Below are 23,808 nucleotides of genomic sequence, written 5' to 3' on the forward strand. Positions count from 1 at the left end.
CAAGGGCAAACAACACAAATCAAGTGTCGGGAATCCCGTGGTGCTAGTGAGTTTCTTGTTCTTCATGTGGTTGCTGATTTTTGTGTGGTTCCAGCTCGTGTGGGGAGTTTTTTAAAGTGGTTTAAGTTGTGTAAATACTCTCCCAAGGTTTTCATATCAACCCTAGGTGATTTCAAGTCTTCCAAAGTGATTCTAGTGTCGAGAAACCCGAATTGATTGCTAGTTTTGCTTCCTTATTCTTGTGGCTGCGTTGGAAGGATATTTTGTGGTAAAATAATCTCAAATTGGAGTTGTTCTATCTGTTTAAAGGTAAGGAACCTCTTACTCTATATGTATTTAAGCTTATCTGAGTTACGGCTAAGTCGTTGAAGCTAGAACTTGTGAGATATCGATCGAAAGGCTTGTTAGTAATGTTTGGTGACTTTTAATAACTTATGGGATGTTGTACAAACAGGGGAGGTGCTGTCCATTTTCTTGTAGAATATTGGTTTTGATATATTAGATTTACAACACTTATGTGATGACGACGAAGTCGGTTTACTTATTGGAGACGTAAGAAGATCATATTGAGCTTGGTTGACGATTGAAGAGAAGATTGCAAAGGTATGTTAAAGCACTTACTTATTTCTTTTGGTATGATATAAAGTGAAATGAGCATAAACGATACACTATTTCATAATGGATCTACTCCTAGCAACCAAGACTGTCCATGTTGTTCTTTCCTTATAAAGTTATTCTAAGCATGTATGTATGATGCTTGAATTCTATTGAGGTTCATATTTATGGTATGATGTCCACAACGTTAATCAAAAGTGCAACGACCTTACGTCACTCCGAAAGGTTTAGAATGTAATTCCTTAAGTCCACCATGCATTATATATATGTATCTATTTTACTCTACCGAGTCGTGCTATAGTCGGCTGGGTACGACACCTATTGTGCAACCACCGATTAGTTGGGTTTTATCGAGCTCCACGTGTCCGGGTATGATTCTACCGAGCCTAATGTTGGCTGGGTACATTTTTACCAAGTCCTCTTCGAGGCCGGGTATGATATGATGATGATGCCCACAGAGGAGTATGTTTTTAAAAGTATATGTATATATATGTATCATGTATTTCATGCCAGTCACCCTCAGAGGCACTTAGATATTACAGGTTGTATCTTTTACTATTGCATTTACTATTCTTATTTATGCTTTCCTTCCTTACATACTCGGTAATTTATTCGTAATGACGTCTTGTTAGCATGGGGCACTGCTTTTCATGCATGCAGGTCCCGATAGACAGGTTGACAATCCTCTTAGTAGGCTATCAACTTAGCGGAAGGTGTTGGTGAGCTCCACTTGGTCAGGAGTTACCTATTTGGTCAGTATGCTTTGGGTATGTATTGATTGGTATGGCGGGGCCCTGTCCCGACCTTTATGATATTTATTTACTCATAGAGGCTTGTAGATAGATGTCATGTATATGGATGATTCATTGCCGGCCTATGTTTTGAGTGTACAAATGATCATGTCGGCCTTATAGGCTCGTATGTAGTATATCATGTTGGGCCGTCCTATGTCAAGTATTCTCTTATATTTTATTCTGGTTATCTCATGACGGTCCTTCTATCCCATTTACCCATGATTGTATAATAAGAAGGATACATTACGTTGGTATTCGGTTGAGTAAGGCACCGGGTGCCCGTCACAGCCCTCCGATTTGGGTCGTGATAAACTTGGTATCAGAGCAGTTTTATCCTAGGGAGTCTACAAGTCGTGTCGAGTAGAGTCTTATTTATGGGTGTGTTGTGCACCACACTTATAAGTAGGAGGCTATAAGGCATTTAGGATTGTCACTCTTTCTTCTTACTCTAGATCATGTGGTAGAGCAGAGTTGTAATAATTAAAACTCCTAAATTCTATTTTATTCGTAATACAATGATACCTACATCCAGAAAGACAGTTAGTAAGAGATTAAATGTGGTTGTGGAAGCGTTAAGTCAGAGGAACTCAATTTTGCATCACGTTTATGATGAGTAGATGTAAGGTCTTCAGTAGATCATGTGTGTACCAAGACGTGTAAGCTTCTTGATAAGAATCGCCAAGGCATGAATATCTATCCACCCATATGTTAAAAAGCAATGAGAGAATCAGAAGGTAGATACAAGTTTCAACGAGTAAAAGAAGCAAGGTGAAGAAGGGTACGAGGTACCCAGTTAGTGAAGATTATCAGTATTTATAATTTATAGGCAGAGAAATATAAGAATTCTGAGTTACCTTCAATAGTAACAAAGGTATGTACAATTGGCCACTCTCATCTCAGTTATGCCCTATGAGAGCTAACAAATATAGTTTAAGAGAAGGATGGGATATCAGGATCTATCTGGGGTTAGAGTACCCCATAATGGTTGATGGATTGTTAGCGTTAGCTGACATTTCCAAAGGATATTGCAAATGTGGTAATAGTTCTCCTTGTGAGACACCCAGATGGTGAACTCTAGAATAGTACAATTAGATATGAATACTAGAATGTTTCGAAAGTTAAGAAGATAGGCACTAGAATCCTAGTAGGGATAAATATTTATCTTAGTAACACTCCCGTCCCTAGTAAAGAGATAATGTTAGGCGACTCGAAGAGCCAATGAGATGAAACAATGGGAGCTAAAAGAGAAAGAATGTTTTGTTGAAGTTTTCAGAATAAGGTAATAGACAAAAATATTAGTAAGAGAATAAGAAGAGAGTAAATGAAGCATTATGAGTAAGATGTCATAAATGGGTGATAATGGTAAATCAAAATATTACAGGATGACAGAGTCTATAGTCAAGTGAAGGAAAAGACAGGAGGAGACAGGCCTTGAGACAATAAAAGAGTATAAACTATAAAGTCAAATACACATTTTGAAAAATGAATTGGTAATTCCAACGTGATTATACTAGAGTAATATAAATTAATATGGGCTAGTAAACAACAAGAAACTAAACATGAGATAGGGATCAGAGGGTTTGATAATAGTCAGCATCGTGAGAATTTCATAGATCGCATTCCGGCAATAATAGAATGGACAACATCAGAATAACCTTTAAAGGTCATTTAGGAAGACGCTTCCCTAAAGCAAGCACTGTGATCAGAGTTTAGCTTATGAGACTAAGTGTGCCAGTTACACTAGTTGTCACCCTCGTGCGTAAGGAATTCAGTTATCCTTGTTACAGAAGGGTTACAACAAGTAGAGTAAGATGTCAGTGAAGATGAAAAAAACAAATCCAAAGATGAAGAGGTAACTATGGAATAGTAAAGGAAGAATATTGTAAAAAGGCTAAAGGAATGAGATTTGCGTTTATTTAGATCCTACAAATATGATACGACTCCAGAACATTATGCAAGCAGGACGCCAGGGAGAGGCAGTAAGGGTTCCTGCACCAGATGTTATTGATAACAAACACTTGATACATAAGGAGCTAGTACGAAAGGTAAGTTAAGACAAAGAAAATAACCCAAGAGAGATTACGCGTAATATAGATATGAGAATGGATCAATGAGTAGTTAGTAGTTGATTCAGGAATAGTCTAGTTATGTCTAGACAAGCAGATACAGATAAATCAATAGATCGTGCAAGATAAACGCAGTGAAACCCAACATAGGGAATTCAGTCTCGCAGTTATGATGACATCATGATCCTTGAGAAATATTTAGATAGGAGTTGGGGTAGTTAAAGGTACCGTATAAGTGTTACGAAAATAAAAGAAAGTGCCACTGGGGAGATAGTCAAAATTTTAGTTCAGAAGCAACCCTACAAGCACAAGGGCGCAGATATAAGTAACTAAGGATAATTATAGGCAAGTAAGAACATCAAAAATTCCTTAGGGTATACGATGTAATAAGCTCGTAGCTTTACAGGAGTCAGAGTATCTCCCCTAAGTACTACAATGAAAGACTAGCTGAGGAAATAAGGAAGAAAGCTTCGACCTAAGCATAGTGAACTAAAGAAGAAATGATCTTGTAACAGCAGCCTCACTACAACATCGTATGCACTCCATAAGAAAGTGGCACCTATCGTGACTAATGAACAGGAGTAAAAATCAAAAGTAATATTCGAGATCATATGGGTTGCATGGAATTCCAATATGTGTGGGCACTAAGATAAGCCAAGTATTCATGCAACAAGTGGCAGAACAACCAGGAAGAGTAATTTCTTACATTACAAGACAACTGAGAAAGCACGAAAGGAAATCTTTGGTGATAGCAAGTTAAAGGAAGGTGCGAGTAGTATAAATAGATATGTGTAGGTCACAAGCTATACTATGGTAGAGCGACAAGGTTTTAGGTATATAGGAGTAAGAATAAGAAAAGCAGAGTGTGAAGGTGACAAGAATAGGTAAGGCCTCAGAATTAAGCCCATTAAAACAAGAGCGTTGATGGTTTCCGTAAGTTATAGAAAGCTTAGTATAGCCTGAATGTGCTCAAATGAGTTTAAAACTAGGAGTATTTAGAAGATATATAATGTTGCCAAGGTAGTAAAGTAAGGGTGTAATTGTGATAAATTATAAGAGGATGATGTCTAGGCCTTTGATTGAGTAATGATTTAAAGAAAAGGTATTTCATAAACTACACGGGATTAGAATACCCCTCATAAGATGAATCATATTGGGATGTTATGAAATACGATTACTGAAGTATAGTATCGTCCTTAGGTAGATCAGGCAAATAACTTCAGATGTTCCCTGATGAGACGTGTGCCCTTGTGGCAATATATTATGTAAGAGGTTCCAAGTTATCAGTGGTAAATTATAGGTCAACATTAAGGCGAATCAACAATAGATGGATAAAAGTTCCAAAGTATGAGAGGAGATTAGGATGACATTCTTTAGATGAACAGTAATAAGGAAGCATTAAAGGACTTAGATTTATACATATAAGATAAGCAGTGAGAGAGTAACATGGAGTTGGGTAGCAAACCTCGGTAATAATAAACCAAAGTAAGAGTTATGATATAGTATGAATTACCTAGATGTAGTAAAGCCATAAGCATAGATAATCGAGGCTATGAAACAAGATATAGCAATAGTTGTAAGTTCGACAAAGTACCAAGCGAAAAACATCAGTACACATATAGATGCCTAGAAGGACAGCTTGTCATAGTTCTGTATATGTTCACAAAGTGAGGCCTAGAGATTGGTTAAAAGTTGGAGGAAAATGGAGAGAAGCGTCACATAGGTGCGCATACAAGGACAGAGTCATACATGTTGCATGACATAAGGTAGCAACAGTTACGAGATTGGAAGAATTCCGACCACAAGTCGTGATATGAGAAAGAGGCCTAAAGAGGGGGAATGTCCTGGCATTTGGATTTATTCACATAATAGTTACCTAGATGGAAAGGACAGTATTAAAGTATTTGTAAGATCTATTGGTTATGAAACTGATAAGCGCATCAGTCAACATTCGAGGACGAATGTTTCGAAGGGGGGAATAATGTTACACCCATGTTTTCGTATGTGAGAGTACATTTTAAGTCAATTGATGTAAGCTCAGAAATGATATTATATTTGGAAGTCTATAAAGTAAGTTAATAGTGTTACCTTATAGGTTACAAATATTTAAGATCATGAATAACATGTACCAAGAGGGTTGGACGGCTTAAAAGCTAAACAAATTGAAGAAAATAAGTTTTGTCGGAAGTCAACAAGTTGGGAATATTATAATATATACTTTTGGAGTGAGAATATGGTTCTTAACATGATAAGGAGGTTATATTATGAGTTATTATATTAGTATGATAGTCGCCTATTGAGTTTTGAAGTGAAGCGAGTTGTGGAACAAAAGTTGGCAAAGGTCATCAGAAGTTACATTCTTATGTGTTGAACATTAGGACAAATGTAGCAGGGCTTTTCTCTAAATATAACAAGAATTACGGGTGATCAACATATAAAATTATTGTTTTACGAGTCTAGTTTCCAACGCATTACACCGTTCATTGATACAACATCGGAGTAGAGAGATATTCATGTTTTCGCGAGACTGCGCAATCACCTCCCTATGTGACCCACTTAAGCGGTTGAGATATGTTGATATATATGTGACACCTAAAGCCCGTTTTAACTCATTATCTTTCACTTTCTTAAGACCCTAGACACCTAGAAACTTTCTCTCAAAGTTCTTTCATGATCCAAGACCCAAACCAAGGGCAAACAACACAACTCAAGTGTCGGGAATCCCGTGGTGCTAGTGAGTTTATTGTTCTTCTTGTGGTTGCTGATTTTGGTGTGGTTACAGCTCGTGTGGGGAGTTGTTTAAAGTGATTTAAGTTCTGTAAAATACTCCCCCAAGGTTTTAATATCGACCCTAGGTGATTTCAAGTCTTCCAAAGTGATTCTAGTTCCGCAAAACCCGAATTGATTGCTAGTTTCACTTTCTTGTTCTTGTGCGCTGCGTTGGAAGGCTATTTCATGGTGAAAAAGCTCAAATTGTAGATGTTATATCTGTTTAAAGGTAATTAACCTCTTACTCTACATGTGTTTAAGCTTATCCAAGTTACGACTAAGTCTTTAAATCTAGAACTTGTGAGATATCGATCGAAAGACTTGTTAGTAATGTTGTTGATTGTTGGACTGTTTGGGAGGTGTTCTTGTACCCTTTTATGGATGGAAAATTTATTGAATAACCGGAGTATATTGTTTTGTTATTATCACCATTTTACTTAATATAAATAAGAGGGAAAGGCTTCAAAATATAGTGTGATTAGACATGAACCGAGCTAGCCACTCGACGTGTTATTGTGCTGGTTGTGTTTCATATAGCTACTGGTTGTTGTTTGGGTTGTTTAGTGACTTTTAGTAACTTATGGGATGTAGTACAAACATGGGAGGTGTTGTCCATTTTCTTGTAGAATATCGGTTTTGATATATGAGAGTTACAACATTTATGTGATGATGACGAAGTCGGTTTACTCATTAGAGACGTAAGAAGATCATATTGAGCTTGGTTGACGATTGGAGAGAAGATTGAAAAGGTATTTTAAGGCACTTCCTTCTTTATTTTGGCATGATCTAAAGTGAAATGAACATAAATGATACGCTATTTCATAAAGGATCTACTCCTAGCAACTAAGGCTGTCCATGTTGTTCTTTCCTTATAAAGTTATTTTAAGCATGTATGTATGATTCTTGAATTCTATTAAGGTTCATATTGATGGTATGATGTCCATAATGTTAATCACAGGTGCAACGACCTTACGTCGCTCCAAAAGGTTTAGAACATGATTCCATGAGTCTAGCATATATATATATATATATATATATATATATATATATATATATATATATATATATATATATATATATATATATATATATATATATGTATGTATCTATTTTACTCTATCGAGCCACACTATAGCCGACCGGGTATGGCACCTATTCTGCAACCACTAATCAGTTGGGTTTTACTAAGCTTTACATGGCCGGGTATGATTCTAACGAGTCTGATGATGGATGGGTACATTTTTACCGAGTCCTTTTCGAGGCCGGGTACGATATGATGATGATGCTGCTCATAGAGGCGTATGTTTTTAGAAGTGTATATGTATATATATGTATCATCCATTTCATTCCAGTTACCCTCAGAGGCACTCAGATGTTACAGGTTGTATCTTCTCTATCTCTCTTTGCATTATTGTTCTTATTTATGCTTTCCTGCCTTACATACTCAGTAATTTATTCATAGTGACATCCCGTTTGCATGGGGGCACTGCTTTTCATGTATGCAGGTCCCGATAGATAGGTTGACAATCCTCCTAGTAGGCTATCAGCTCAGCGGAAGGTGTTAGTAAGCTCCACTTGCTCAGGAGTTACCTATTTGGTCAGTATGCTTTGGGCATGTATTGATTGGTATGGCGGGGACCTATCCCGACCTTTATGATATTTATGTACTCATATAGGTTTATAGACATATGTCATGTATATGGATGATTCCTTGCCGGCCTATGTTTTGATTGTACAAATGATCATGTCGGCCTTATAGGCCCGTATGTCACATGTATAAGTTTGTATATCATGTTGGGTCGTCCTATGTCAAGTATTCCCTTATGTTTTATTCTGGTTATCTCATGACAACCCTTCTGGGCCATTTACCCATGATGGTATGATAACAAAGATACGTTACCTTGGTACTCGGTTGAGTAAGGTACCGGGTGCCTGTCGCGGCCCTACGATTTAGGTCGTGACATAGTATGTATTCTGGCTGCGTGCAGGTTGGTTTCAGTCCACTGTACAATGGAGACTCTGGCTGAATTTTTATAAGTCTCTGAGAGTTAACATTCAAGGACAAATGTTCCGAAGGGGGAAGGATGTTATACCCCGTACATTCATGTTGGAATGAATCTTAAGTGAATCAATATAAGACGGAGTATTTAACGATCTTTACAAAGATAATGATGAGTTAAAATAGGTGTTAAGGAAGTATTGTGAGAGTTGGAGACTAAACGAATCAAAGATGTTATAAGTCATAATTTTGGGGTAAAATTAGGAGTGCTTAATATGTAATGAGGTCGTGTTTTGAGGTACTTGAATCATATAATATTTGTATGTTAATTTGTTAAGTCAAACAAGTTGTAAAACAAAAGTCGGAAAAAGATATAACAAGTTATGTTCATAATTTTACCAAAATTTGGGTCTAATGTCACTGAGCTTTTCTCCCAATATACTTAAATTAACGGGGTGATCCACCCACAAAATATAAGCTCTATGAGTCTAGTTTCCATCATATTAAATAGTTCGTCAATGCAACATCGGAGTAAAGAGATATTCGCATTTTCGCGAGAGTACGCAGACTGCATAAGTGACAAGTAGGTGTGTCACCTACTTGCTTAAATAAAAGGACAAAATAAGTCCCCAAAAAGGGGCTAGTTGGGGTCGGCCAAAGGATCCTTTTAAGGGCTGATTTACTTTATTTATTCCACTCATTTTAGAGCCTAAAATAATAGAATAATCTCCTGCAAAACTCTCCCCAAAAATTCCACACAAAATCCTAATTTATTTTCTCTTCTTTTCAAGTCCTAGTTGGAGGAAAACCTAAGAGTTGAAGAACCCAAGTTAGGAGCTGAGCTCTTCACCAAATAAGGTAAGTATAGTTCCCTCTTTTATCACTTGTTTTATCCTAGAAAGGTAGAGAAATTTGTTCTCTAATAGTAAGAACTCGCGGGACAGTTATCGGAAGTCGTAAGTTTGAGCTATTCAAAGTGTAGTGGACTGTTTGGATTGTTTTGTGGGTTGTTTTGTGTTGTTGTTGGGTTGTATATTTTTCTAATATTTTTGTAAATTTTGGGAGGATAAAGGGTGTGGATAAACACCACATAATGGTGGGATGGTGGGATGGTCGTTCGTCATTACATTATTGGGTCGTTTGACACTGGTATGGTTGTCATTTTGTGTATGAACTGATTTGGTTGTGTTGAGCTATTTTATGGTATTTTGTGATGGATATAAGGTTGAAAAATTATGTATATATGTTGTTCTTGTTGTTTTTGATATTATCTCGAATTAGGAGGAACTAAAGGTTATAGTAAAGATGCTATCCGTTTTAATATAAAATAAGCTTGTCGTTCGTTGAACGATAGTTGTATCTTTCATAGCTTGACGATAGCATTATTATCGTTCTTCTAGATTAAGGTGCGATGAGACGAGATCAATTTGGTTATTGGATAGAATGTGATAAGGTATGTTAAGGCTAAACATTTCTTTCATTTTGGCATGATCCCGTAACTAAACACTTTTGATAACGAGACATAAAGAGAAGTCTGTATTACTAAATTTATGTACATTATCCTTGTCTCATAAGTTATAGTATTCTCCCTTATCGGGACATTATATTCTTATATGTGTTGTTTTTATTTGAGTTAAGAGAGCACAAGGTGTATATATATATATATATATATATATATTACAATATTTTCTACCACCGAGATATAATCGGTGGGCAGGTCCCTATTGGGCAACCTTTGATCAGATGGTAAGTTATATACCGTTCTACTATGGCTGAGCGCCAACAAGCGAACCCAGAATGGCCGGGTAGTGATTTAGATGTCGAGCCTAGTATGGCCAAACGCCTATGAGCGAGCCTACTATGGCTGAGCAGTTACACGTACCGAGCCTTATAGGGCCGAATAACTATTTTACTTACTATATTGAGAGAGTTGAGTCAGTATCAGCAGGTAAGCATATCTTCAAATCATCTTTGACACCCAATTACTTTCAGTTATTCTGTTTCCTTACTTACTCAGAACATTATTTCATATTGACGTTCCTTTTGTTGGGGGCACTGCATTTCATGCATGCAGGTCCCGATATACAGCCAGATAGACCTTCCCAGTAGACAGAGCCAGACATCAGCTTGATTGGTAAGCTCCACTCCCTCGGCGTTACCAAGTCTATACTTTAGAGTCGATTTTGTATATACAAACTTGATGGGTGGGTCGGGGCCCTATTCCGACCATGATATAGTCCTGTTATCTCTAGAGGCTTGTAGACGAGTCCTATATATTTTATATGTTAGTATTGTGGCATTGCCGGCCCTGTGTAAATGTTTAGTTTGGTATTGCCAGTTGTAGATGTTCATGGAAGCCTTGTCGGGCTGCACAATTATGTATATGAGCTTTTGGGTATATTCACCCCTCAGATAAGATAGACGTTATTTTTAGATGATTCAGAATATGGAATCATCTGCCTTGGTTGGTATTGTCTGCTTGCAGGTAGGTTTCGTCGGCCTAAGTTGAGGGTTATCCCTCCAGAGTCCAAATTTACAGAGTTGTACGCTTGGGCCAAGTATAGCACTTAGTGCCTGCCACCCTTCCTCCCTCCCACCCAAGGTTGGGGTGTGACACCGGTAAGGCACTGAAGGGGCCTATTGCTACCCTAGGCTCCAGGAGACCTAGTCACACTTCATGAGTATCTTTGGGAGTTTGTCCCAAGCAGGGTTTATTCCGGTTGCACCAGCTACTTCATAGGATGGGGGGAGGGGGGAGCTCGGAATCCCGCCGCTTGTACACTTGAGCAGCTGGCTCGTGCTTATCAAATGCCGGGTCTTGTGCCCGTGCACCTATTAGTTATAGTTCGGCCTGAGGTAGGGCCAGTTGTATCGGCTTAGGGGCCGAAGAGTTTGGAGAGGTTTCAAAATTTTCATCCTCCTAGTTCAGTGGAGGGTCATTTGAGGTTGCATAGGGTTTCATGGATCAGTGGCATCGTATTCTGCATACCTTGGGTTTGGTGGAGTCTAGCAGGGTCGACCTTACTAATTTTAAGCTGACAGGGTCGGCATACAGATGATGGCAGACCTTTGAGGCGAGTAGGCTGTCTGGCGCAGCACCACCTACATGGTCCAGAACAAAGTTATCACGTCATTCAAATCCCTTGGTTTCCACTAATAGCGAGAGAGTCCACAAATTTATTGAGGGACTAAACTACAGCCTCAGATTTGGGATGTCATGAGAGCTGAAGACGAGACTGCATTTCATTAATTTGTAGAGATTTCTAGGAGGTTAGAGTGTATCTACAAGCAGGATATGGAGGATAGGGAGGCTAAGAATCCTCGTGGTCCTAGAGGATTTATTGGTTTCTACTCACGATTAAGACCCATCATGGCAGAGGCTTTGTTAGTCGATCAATTCAGTTTGCACTTCAGGTTTCCTGTAGTGCTCCAACTAGCCATGGATTTCAGAGCACTCATACCGGACAACCATCTATCAGTGCACCTTCTGCATGGGGTTCCAACAGTGCTTATTCTAGTCATCAGGGACAGACTCAGTATTAGCATCCGCGCACGCAAAGAGTTTATTTTGAGTGTGATGATACTAGGCACATTGTGAGAGATTGTCCCAAACATTGGATGGGTATATCATAATAGGGTACTCAAGCTATGATTCCCACTCCAGATGCTACACCACCTACACAGCCAGCTAGAGGTGGGCGCTAGGTGGGTAGAGGTCATCCTAGAAGGGAGGTTAGGCCCGTTGTTATGCTTTCCTTGGTACGACTTAGGCGGTTGCATCAGATTCAATCATTAGAGGTATTATTTTGATCTTCATAGGGATGCATCGGTTATATTTGATTTTGATTCTACTTATTCGTATGTGTAATCCTACTTTACTTCATATTTTGATATGTCTCGTGATTCTCTAGATTCTCATGTTTATGTGTCTACACCCGTTGGGGATTCTATTGTGGTGGACTGTGTCTATCGTATTGTTTGATCTCTATTGTTGGCTACAGGACTAGGGTTGATCTTTCAGTTGCTTAATATGTTTGATTTTGATGTGATTTTGGGTATAGATTGGTTATATCTATATCACGCTATTTTTCATTTTCTCGCTAAGCCCGTGACATTGGCTATGCCGGGGAGGTTCCTTGGGTCATATTCTTAATAGGGTGATTTCTTTTCTAAAGGCTCAACGGATGGTTAAGAAGGGGTTCTTGGAGTACCTAGCATTTGTTAGAGATGCGAGTGCTACTACTCTCATGGTTGATTCAGTCCCCACGGTGAGGGAGTTTCGAAGTGTTTTCCCTGCGGACCTACCAAGCATGCCACCCGATTGGAACACTGATTTTGCTATTGATTTGGCACAGAGCAATCAGCCCATGTCTATCCCATCTTATTGTATGGATCCAACAGAGATGAAGGAATTGAAGGAAAAATTACAAGAATTGCTAGATAAAGGTTTCATCAAGTAGAGTGTGTCACCTTGGGGTGTGCCGGTGTTGTTTGTTAAGAAGAAGGACAGGTCTATGAGAATGTGTATTCACTATCGTCAGTTGAACAAGGTTAACATCAAGAACTAGTATCCACTCCCGAATATTGATGACTTATTTGATCACCTTCAAGGTGCTAGGGCGTTCTCGAAGATTGAATTCAGATCAGGGTACCACCAGTTGAAGATCAGGGCTTCTGACATTCCTAAGACGATCTTCATGACCCGTTATGGGCATTATGAGTTCTTGGTGATGTCTTTGGGCTGACCAGTGCTCCATCAGCTTTCATGCATTTGGTGTACTCCCGTAGTAGGGAGAGGCATGAGCAGCATTTGAAGACTGTGCTTCAGGCTCTGAGGGAGAAGAAATTGTATGCTAGGTTCTCCAGGTATGAGTTTTGGTTGGACACACTGGCATTCTTAGGCCACGTGGTGTCTAGTGATTGGATCAACGTGAATCCGAAGAAGATTATGGAAATTTAGAGTTGGCCCAGACCTTCTACTGCTACTGAGATCATGAGTTTCCTATGTTTGGATGGTTACTATCACCATTTCGTGGAGGGTTTCTCATCAATTGTAGTTCCATTGGCCAAGTTCACTTAGAAGGCTGCTCCATTCATATGGTCTGATGAGTATAAGGAGAGCTTTCAGATGCTCAAGATGGCTTTGACTACATCTCCAATGTTGGTTTTTCCATGAGGTCAATTGTACTCATACTACCCTTTTGCACCTTGTATGTAGATTTTCGAGCAAAGTTATTGTGGATGATGAAGGCTAGCATCTAGTTATACTAGAGATCCAGATTCAAGTTTCTACTTGTTCATGGTAGTTTAGGATATATATTTTTTATTTATGTAAACTTTAAAAAGATGTTATATTTATTCTTCATATCATCTTTGTAAATCTAATCCTAGTGGCTCATGACTTGTACTACCAATCCTTGGGATAGTTGTATGAATTTCTAACATTTAATTTATTTTTTATTGATTATTTTTCATTCAAGTTGTGCTGTTTGTTGATGGACTTACCTGGCGGGTTTGGTTAAGTACCATCACGACTTGGTGGGATTTTTGGGTTGTTACACAAGTGAAAAAGCGCAAGACAAAAAATAATTTATTATTACTAAAAGAGGAGATACACTCCTCAATTAAGTACATGTGTCACGACCCAATTTTCCTTCCGTTTGGGTATCGTGATGGCACCTAGTCTTAGGGGCTAGGTAAGCCAAACATTAATTGAACAACAACATTATTTAAATAACATCTAACAATTTGAAATAGAAATCTCTTAAATTTTACAATTCCCAAAATCGGTAGTATAAGTCATAAGCTCTACAGAGTGTTTGCTAGAAAACTTCTAAATACAACTGTCTAGAAATAAGAATAAATAGTGCAAAATGAAAACTTGAAGGTGACGGTGACTCCGAAGCCTGCGAACGCAGCAATATGTTTACCTTGAGTCTCCACAGCGAAGACCCGCACAGCTGCTAACGAACAAATACATGGATCTGCACAAACATGTGCAGAAGTGTAGAATGAGCACACCAAAGCGGTGTCCAGTAAGTATCAAGACTATCCTCAGTGGAGTAGTGATGAGGAATAGTCAAGACACCCACTGGTCTAATAATCTGAACAAGTATAAGTATATGAACAACAGAAATATGATATCTACATAAAGACTATGCAATATGGCTAACAATAAAGTAATGGCAATAAGAAAGGAAACAACAAGTATCAGCGGAATGCATAAAAATGACACAAAAAAGTGAATGGAACACAACCTAAATCCGGAATCACAAATACAGCAAGGACAAGTAATGACTCAGCAACTACAACCGCTTTTACATCAAGTTTTAGTCATCAAACTCCACGAGGTACCGAACCTCGGACAATCACAACTCACGGGTCTCAATACCTGAACCCTAACACTTGGCATCATGTGCCCTCATTACACTTCATAAACAAGGATGAGCATCTATGCTCAACAATATCAAGAACACTTCTTATCTGATAAGAGTGCTTAACTATGTGTATGCTTGAGCAAGTGTCCTAACATAGTCCATACCAGCAAATAAGCATAAGGAAAAAGAACGAACAACACGTAGAATATTTTCTCATAGCTCTCACAAGATAAACCTCACACAGGTAAGTGTACCACTACACAATATCAACAACAAGAATGCCCCCAGGCCATCACAAATCATCACAAATCAATCCCGGACGCAGCCCACCTTGTCTCGCCACATGTGCAATAATAAAGTAAGTGCCCGCCTTGTCTCGCCACATGTGCATAACAATGTTCCCATCTTGTCTCGCCACATGTGCAACCCACACACACACATACACACACACACATACACACACACACACACACACACACATATATATATATATATATATATATATATATATATATATATATATACCGAGCCTTATAAGGCCGGACAGCTATTTTGCTTACTATATTGAGAGTGTTGAGTAAGTATTAGCAGGTAAGCATATCTTCAGATTATCTTTGACTCCCAGTTACTTTCAGTTATTATATTATCGGTTCAGTTGTAGCTTTCAGTATATTGCCTTATATACTCGGTACATTATTTCGTACTGACGTCCCTTTTTCTGGGGGCGCTGCATTTCATGCGTGCAGGTTCAGACAGACAGACGGGTAGACCTCCTCATTAGGTGTTGCCCGAGTTTAGCTTGAACGGTAAGCTCCATACCCATCGGAGTTGCCGGATCTAGAGCTTTATGTATATCTTGTGTATATGCGTATGTATGCTATGAGTATGTCGGGGCCCTGTTCCGATCACAGTATATCCATCAGTAGAGACTTGTAGACATATCATGTCAGTTAGTACAGTATGTTGGGCTTGTAGGCCTATATATATTTTGTTGGTTGGCCAGTTGTAGTAGTTATGTCGGCCTTGTCGGCCCAGCTTTATGTTGATGTTTAGTATGCATTCGCAATTGTCTTGCAATGTAGCCCATGGCCAAAGTATGACATTATATGTTCAGAGTCCCTTAGTCGCAAGTGGTACGCAAGGATAGGTGAGGCATCGGGTGTCGGTCTCGCCCCCCAGGATCGGAGCATGACAAAACGGATGTAACAAAATCCACAATAGTGGAACTAGAGCAAGTGGCATTGTTTGAAGAATTCTTAGAAAGAAAATTTCACTTGGGGACAGAACTACATCCCGAGCTCAAGTCTGGTTTTATTGAATTCCTTAAAATTAACGTTGATTGTTTTGCATGGTCTCACGAGGATATGACAGGTATCCCGATGGAAATAGCCATGCACAAGCTGAGTTTGGATCCCAACGTACCACCGGTACGGCAGAAGAAGCGCCCCATTGCCGAGGCTAGGAATACATTCGTCAAAGAAGAGGTAACCCGCTTGCTTAAAATCGGTTCGGTCAGAGAGGTAAGATATGCAGACTGGCTAGCCAATGTAGTAGTAGTTCCTAAGAAGAACAATAAATTTTGTATGTGTGTAACTATAAATATCTTAATAAGGCATTCCCAAAAGATTCATTTCCACTGCCAAATATCGATCAAATAATTGATGCCACGGCCGGGCACGAATTGACGAGTTTCCTTGATGCTTATTCTGGGTACAACCAAATTAAGATAAACCCAAAAGATCAGGAAAAGACTTCATTTATAACAAATTTTGGTACATATTGTTACAATGTAATGCCTTTCGGGTTGAAAAACGCCGGTGCCACTGATCAACGGCTCGTAAATAAGATGTTTGAAAAGAAAATAGGAAAAACCATGGAAGTTTATATAGACAACATGCTCGTTAAGTATTTGAATGCAGGTGACCACCATAAGCATTTGCAAGAAACATTCGATATCTTGAGGAAGCATAACATGAAACTTAACCCCGAGAAGTGCGCGTTCAGGGTCAGCTCCGGTAAGTTCCTGGGGTTTCTGGTCTCATAAAGGGGAATTGAAGTAAACCCCGACAAAATCAAGGCCATAGACGATATCCCAGATCAATTATCAAACGTGAAGGAAGTCCAAAGACTTACAGGAAGGTTAGTAGCTTTGAGCAGGTTAATTTCCCGATCATCGAAAAAATGTTATCGCTTCTTTACATTGCTCAAAAAGAAGAATAATTTCGAATGGACGCCGGAGTGCCAACAGGCTTTGAGGGACCTGAAGAAGTACTTATCAAGCCCTCCATTATTCTCGAAACCGAAAGAAGGCGAAACATTGCTAGTCTACCTCGCGGTTTTAGAAGTTACGGTAAGTACGGTTTAAGTCCGGGAGGACGAAGGTTCGCAGTTTCCTATTTATTAGGTTAGAAAAAATTTAACGGGAGCGGAAACTTGCTACCCATATATGAAAAAACTGGCCTTAGCTCTCGTAGTCGTCGTTCGAAAGCTGAGACCCTATTTCCAATGCCACCCAATAGTTGTGGTGACTACTTTCCCTCAAGTCTTGGCTGACTTCGTGGCTGATTTTAGTCTAGGACTGCTACCTCTAGCAACCAAGGAGGTAGTAATGGTGTCAGAATCGGCATCAGGAGTTTGGACCTTATTAACAGACGGAGCCTCGAATGTAAAAGGGTCTGGGCTCAGAATAGTTTTAATCACGCCTTCGGGGGAAACCTTAAGGCAAACCATCAGCATGGTCCCTTTAACTAACAATGAAGCAGAGTATGAAGCTTTGATTGCTGGGCTCGAATTGGCTCGGGGACTTGATTCTGAGGTTATAGAAATAAAATGTGACTCACAGCTGGTGGTAAATCAAGTTTACGGGATCTTTGATACCAAAGAAGAACGTATGCAACAATACGTGGTAAAGGTACAGGCTCTTTTGGCATTATTCCGTGAGTGGTCAATAAGTCATATCCCGAGAGAGGATAATGCAGAAGCAGATGCATTAGCAAACTTAGGTTCATTGATGGAAAAAAAAGGATCGGAGTCCGAAACGGTGGTACAACTGATGAGCTCAGTCCTTGATATGGATGGTTACTATGAGGTGAATTTGCCTAGTCTGATCTGGGACTGGAGGAACGAAATAATCAAGTACCCTGAGCATGGAAAGTTGCCCGACGATCCCAAAGTATCACGAGCATTACGCACCAAAGTTGCATGTTATAGCTTCAGCAAAGGCCAATTGTATAGAAAATCTTTCCAAGGCCCACTGGCCCGGTGTTTAGGAGCGTCAGAAGCTGACTATGTCATGAAAGAAATCCACGAAGGGATATGCGGCAATCACTCAGGCACAGTCTTTGGTGTTGAAATTGGTACGGGAAGGATATTACTGGCCTCGCATGGAACAAGACGCCAAAGATTTCATACAAAAATGTGATAAGTTCCAACGCTATTCATCACTAGTACATCAACCGGAAGAACCTCTACATTTGGTTCTGTCCCCATTGGCCATTCATGAAATGGGGGATGGACATCGTCGGACCGCTGCCACCGGCTCCCAGAAAGGTAAGGTTTCTTTTAATTTGGACTGATTATTTTTCTAAATGGGTGGAAGCAGGTTCTTATCAGAAAATAGGAGAACGCGAAGTGGTCGATTTCCTGTGGAAAAATATAATTTGCAGGTTCAGAATACCAAAAGAGATAGCATGCGATAATGGACCACAGTTTATCGGTGCAAAAGTTACAAAGTTCTTCGAAGACCTGAAAATAAAGAGAATCACATCCCCACCTTATCATCCGAGCTTAAACGGTAAAGCAGAGTCAACAAACAAAGTGATCATTCAAAACCTCAAGAAAAGGTTGGAAGCGGCAAAAGGCAAATGGCCCGAAGAGTTGCCCGAAGTCCTATGGGCCTACCGAACAATGGCCAAATAAAGTATAGGCAACGACGGAAAGCATACTAATAAGATAGAAGCAATAAGACCTTTGATAGCAAGGAAAACGAACAAGCTTCCACATGGGAACGATTAGGTAATCTTTGGTTCGATAGCAAATTCCTACCGGGAAGTTAAGTTTGCTACCGAACAGAGGTTACCCGACCGTTCACGGGCACAAACCGCCAGAGGACTGTTAGGTATTCTTTCGCTCGATAGCATGGATTCCTAAGGGGAAACAAGATATATTACCGAGTGCAGGATTACCCAGAAATTTATTGGTAGGACGTTTGAAGATACAAGACTTCCAGTGTTCTAATTCGCATTATTCGCATTCAAAAACTGGGGAAAATGATATGAGGATACTGTAACAATGACTGTCACATCAATCGGGAATGAAAATCTAGAAACAAAATGCATCATCGGGACCGGGGACAGCACAGCCAGCCCCATAGAACAAGTTGTACAAGATAGCCACAAGTAATGGCAATTTCTTTTCTGCATAGCGAAATGCTTATGTAATTTCTGAAAATAGAAGGAATAAAATGAAATCTTTTTGCTTTTATCTTGTTTCTTGTCTTAACGATGAGCTAACTTTGTCATTTGAAAGTTAAACATGTACTTCAAATGTTAGTGACGTAATAAAAAGGAGACGTCCTCTTCAAGAGCACCATATACGTAAGAGGACCCTCTCTTATAAAAACCTCACGTTAAAGGGTTGGTTCTGGAAGAATCAATGCCCGGAATACAAAATTCCATCGGGGAAAAATACACCCGAAGCCGCATATGAAAAGGACGCAAAAATCAAACTTGTGAAAATATTCATAGAAACCCTCATGTAAAAGGGAAACTTGCACAAATATTCATAGAGACCCTCATGTAAAAGGGAAACTTGAGAAAATATTCGTAAAAACCCACACGTAAAAGGGATAATACTCGAAATCAAAATGCTTCAAAGAAAAGGAATCCGAGACTACACATAGTAAAGCACAAATTAAACAACATGCGCAAAATACTTGAGCAAATGCAAAAGTTAAAGGCTTGCATGGATATTCAAATGAAAGTAAGACTCAAATGGCACTTGAACAAAATGAAGAAATATGGCTTTATTTACAAGAACGGGACAAAACATTACAAGTGCAAAATGGTAAAATAAAAAGCTAAACTGCAGTGCCTCTGGAACCAGGAGGAAGAGAAGTATCCGCATTTTCGGGAAGAGTAGGTGGTTCCGCTAATGGCTCAACGCTTTCCCTAGTTTGTTCTTCGGCCTCATCGCCTTCCGATCCTTTTTCAGTTATCGAAAACTCAGAACCAGAATCAGAAGAATCTGGAGCATCAGACTACACCAGGAATCCATTTTTTGCAGCCAACTCAAGCTCTCGGGCCTAGCAATTTCTGCATCAATATCAATGATACCATCTTTGGCATTTTCCAAGGTTTTTCTCCTCGTGCTATACATGGAATACGTTTTTTCAACAATGAGGGAAGTCGCTCGATGCTTAAGTTCTTCTTTTAGTTGAATAACCTTGGCAGAAAGGTTTTCCCGGGCGGATCTAGCAAATTTGAGGCTGACGTCAAGCTCGCGGACAGTTGAACTAAAGAGCCTATTATGCTCGATAGTTTTCCTATACTTCTCTTCTAGCTGGGCATGTTTCGCCTCCACAGTAGCAAGCTCTTCACTTTTGGAGCTCAAGGCTGCCTCCAAGTTAATCACTATTTCAGCAGAGGCAGCCTCACGATCGGTTATAGCAAGAACGGCGTTTTGGACTTCTGCCCATTTGGCCTTGGCCTAATCAAAATTAACCCTCAGTGGCCCAATTTCTTGGTTGAGGATACCACTTCTTGCTTTCTTTGCCGAGCCCCCAAAGCAGCGGCCTCAGTAGCTCTGGTTTCTAGTTCTGAGAGGAGGAGAACAGTCTGGTCCCGTTCATCCAAAAGTTGATCCCGTTCAGAAGTAATTTCTTCCTTCTCATGAATCAACCTTTGAAGGACCTCAGAGGCAAGAAAGTTGACCTATAAAATAAGAAGATGAAAAACTTAGAATACATTCATTCAAAAGTAGAAGAAATAACATAGGAAATAAGGAACGTACCGCTGCGGTCTTATGCATAACATTGTTCAACAAACACTCGCCCGATAGTGTCTGAATCTTTTCCTAATATTTTTCTGAAGCCAAAGCCTTCAGGTAATTAGCAAGCTCCACCGGCTGTGTTAGCAGGTTAAACACAGTAGAGACCGAAAGAGTAATGTTCCTCCTTTCTGGATCTTCAGAAGGAGAAGCATAATTTTTCCCCAAGTTCCCATGAACTGGGGGCTGTGGAAGAGGAACGCCTTCTTTATGGTCAGGTGCGGGCCATTGGAGATGGTGTAGCAACTGCTGGTGGAAGAGTAGACGAAGATGGAAATGATATATCAGTTGCTGGTGTTGGTGAAGGTGGAGATGAAGCTGATGGAGTTGAAGAGTGAGAAGCAGTTGCATCAAATGCAATGCTGGTTGTTTGATACTAGCCAACCAAAGACGGCAAGTACCTGGTACTCAGCCTCGCGGCACCGGTTATAGCAATTGCGGCCCGAAAATGAGAGTTGGCATATTCTACCAAATCAGACTCTCCCCAAAGTGCTGAGACATCGTCTTCAGTTGGTGTAACTATCTTAACCGAGCATCCTATTGAGATGATGAGGATCGTCACCTTCTGTTTAAAGAAACACCCTCATCAATAGATTCTTCAACATCATCAATCATCACGGTGTCTACGACCAGCCCAGAAGGAGGACCAGTCATCATCGCCACCGGAGATGATTCGGGGGCATCAACCTTTGCCTTTTTATTCTTTTCCCCGGACGCGGAGGAGAGTCTTCTCTTTGTTTGTTTATCCTCCGGCCGGGGACTCCGCAAATAAATATTTGCACCCGAAACAGGCTCGGAGATACCCATTCGAGTAAGTGCTTCCTGAAGCAGCCTCGTTGTATCAGCAGGATCAGACAGAACGTCCTCCTCGAGGACAGCAACAGAGCCTGCATGTATACCTAATTCCATGAACAAAGTCAGAAGGGTTCAACCAAGTTTTTCATATACAAAAATGGAAGCAAGGTAAATTAGAGTTACCATGATTTTTAGCCTTCCACCTATATTTAAGGGCTAGTTCTTTCCGCGAAAGAGTTTCGGGTGTTGTGACATCCAAAATCTTCTGAACCCACCGGTTCAAACCTTCCACTACCGGTGGGAGCCATTGAGTTGCTAAAATATGCAAAGGGTGAAGAGATGATACAGCCATAGAAGAATATCTAGTAAGAGGAATATTATGCAAAGAACTTACGAGTGCGGTTCCAATCAACCGGAAAGGATAAAGCCGTTGTCGGAATTTTATCGTTGGTGGCAACTGCAACGAACTGCTCCATCCACCCACGGTCGTTGTCATCATCAATGCTAGACAACAAAGCATGGTGGCCACGCTTGCAAAGGTTTATAATTCCCCCGCGGAAGATTTTGGGGGAATAGAGATTTATCACATGAGCTAAGGTTAGCTCCTCCCCAGTTTCTTGGCAAAAGCTTCGGAGGCAGGCGATCGTCCTCCACACTGAAGGACTTACATGTGCCAAACTTACCTGGTAGTGAAGGCAAAACTCTGCAATCACGGAATTAAGCTCCCTGCTCTGAGAAAACGCGCCCAAAGTAAAGGGATACGTGAAAAAGTATGTAAAACCTTCCTTGGGAAGGATCACTCGCTCCGATAGATCAGGAGCGATGATTTCTAACTCATTGCAGCGGCAATCCTCCTTCATAGCAGTAATACTGGAAGGACAAATAGAAGAAGGGTACCTACTAACAGCCCATGTACGAGGATTAGCAGTAGGAAATTTCTCTTCAAAATCCTTCGAAGTACTAAGCCTTCATGGGATGATGGAATCTACTGTTGGAGGAACGGAATCCTCGATTTTGTTCTTATTCTTCGTAGAACCACCACGTTTGGAGGAAGAAGCCATTGGAAAGGAAGAAGGTAAAGAGTTTGTGTTTGAAGAAAATTAGAAAAAGGATGGAAAACAAGGATGCAAATTAGAAGCTCAAGCAATTGTGAAACTCAAAGGAAAAGAAAGTTGCATATAAGTAAAATTTTGGCGGCTAAATTCATGGCCATGATTATCTCAATAACCAGCTAAAGTTGTGTTGAATAATGGGATGACACGTGTTCGGGCATTAAATATGGAGAGACATGCATCTAATCAACTGTCAGAGACCTTCAGAGGGAATTATATTAATTTCCGCCAAAAGGTGTTTCTACCAACTTTTTTGTAACACAAAGATATGTCATCGGAAAGCAGGGGGACTATCTGTATAGGGTAAAATATAATATGACGTGTGGCTGACTAAAAGGAGGACACGTGGAATCCAAGATGGAATGGCTGAGGACCGAACGCAGCCACTGCGCTTGTCACCGAGACAGATAATGTTCATAAAAGTGTATTAAATACTCTGTGCCCGGTAGCATTTACTAAGGAAGATTCTACAATATTAATAGCGATGGTCCGTTACAAAGAATTTGGCATTTACGCTCAATGTCACATCTTCATAAATGACCCTCATAATTTACATTAAAGGAGGGCACGATCCTAGGACCTTCTTCCCTCGACATAACTATAAATAGTGAACTCACTTATCATTGTAAGGGACACAAAATTTCTGGGAAGATTCCTTGGTTCAATTTTCCATTGATACTTTTTTGCAGTAACATCTCATACACAGCTATTCGTTCATCATTGCTTAAATTTCTTTTTTTCTTTGGTTGTGATAATTCTTAATTTGCATATGTTTAAATTAAAAAAAAAAGACCAGCTTATGAAAAAAGAAAAAATAAAATAAAAGGTGTCTTAAGTATTTAAAAACAAAAATTTATGTGTAATTACCAGAATTTATAGTTCGTTCTTCTAGTGATACTTGCAATTCTCCACTCAGTTGTGTGTCATCTTCTTCATCGGGAATAAAATTGAGGTCAGGAAATGCATTATCATTAAGATCATGTAGTTGTTCTCCACCAACATGCTCATCCTCAGATTTCAAAGGAATATTTAGATCAATTTGAAGCGGAGAAATTTGGTGCTTTTCCATTTTAGCCATGTTTAACAACAACCTGGAAATTGAACTTCCTTTTATAAGATAGTTTTTGTGGTAAAAATGTCATGACCCCAATTTCCCTCCATAGGATGTCGTGAAGGCACCCAGTCCCTAGGACTAGGTAAGTATAACACTTACTAAATAATTAGAAGAATTCAACC

The 23,808-nt window shown here is 39.8% G+C and overlaps 1 protein-coding gene across 1 annotated transcript; it reads left to right on the forward strand.

Annotated features, from left to right (window-relative positions):
- The first annotated feature begins 17,354 nt into the window (after positions 1-17,354).
- On the forward strand, positions 17,355-18,041 carry LOC138902567 (uncharacterized). The gene has a single exon (XM_070190450.1). The coding sequence runs from the start codon at positions 17,355-17,357 to the stop codon at positions 18,039-18,041; it is 687 nt and encodes a 228-aa protein (XP_070046551.1).
- Positions 18,042-23,808: the final 5,767 nt, after the last annotated feature.

This window comes from Nicotiana tomentosiformis, chromosome 12 (genome assembly GCF_000390325.3).
Source record: "Nicotiana tomentosiformis chromosome 12, ASM39032v3, whole genome shotgun sequence".
NCBI classification, from domain to species: Eukaryota; Viridiplantae; Streptophyta; class Magnoliopsida; order Solanales; family Solanaceae; genus Nicotiana; species Nicotiana tomentosiformis.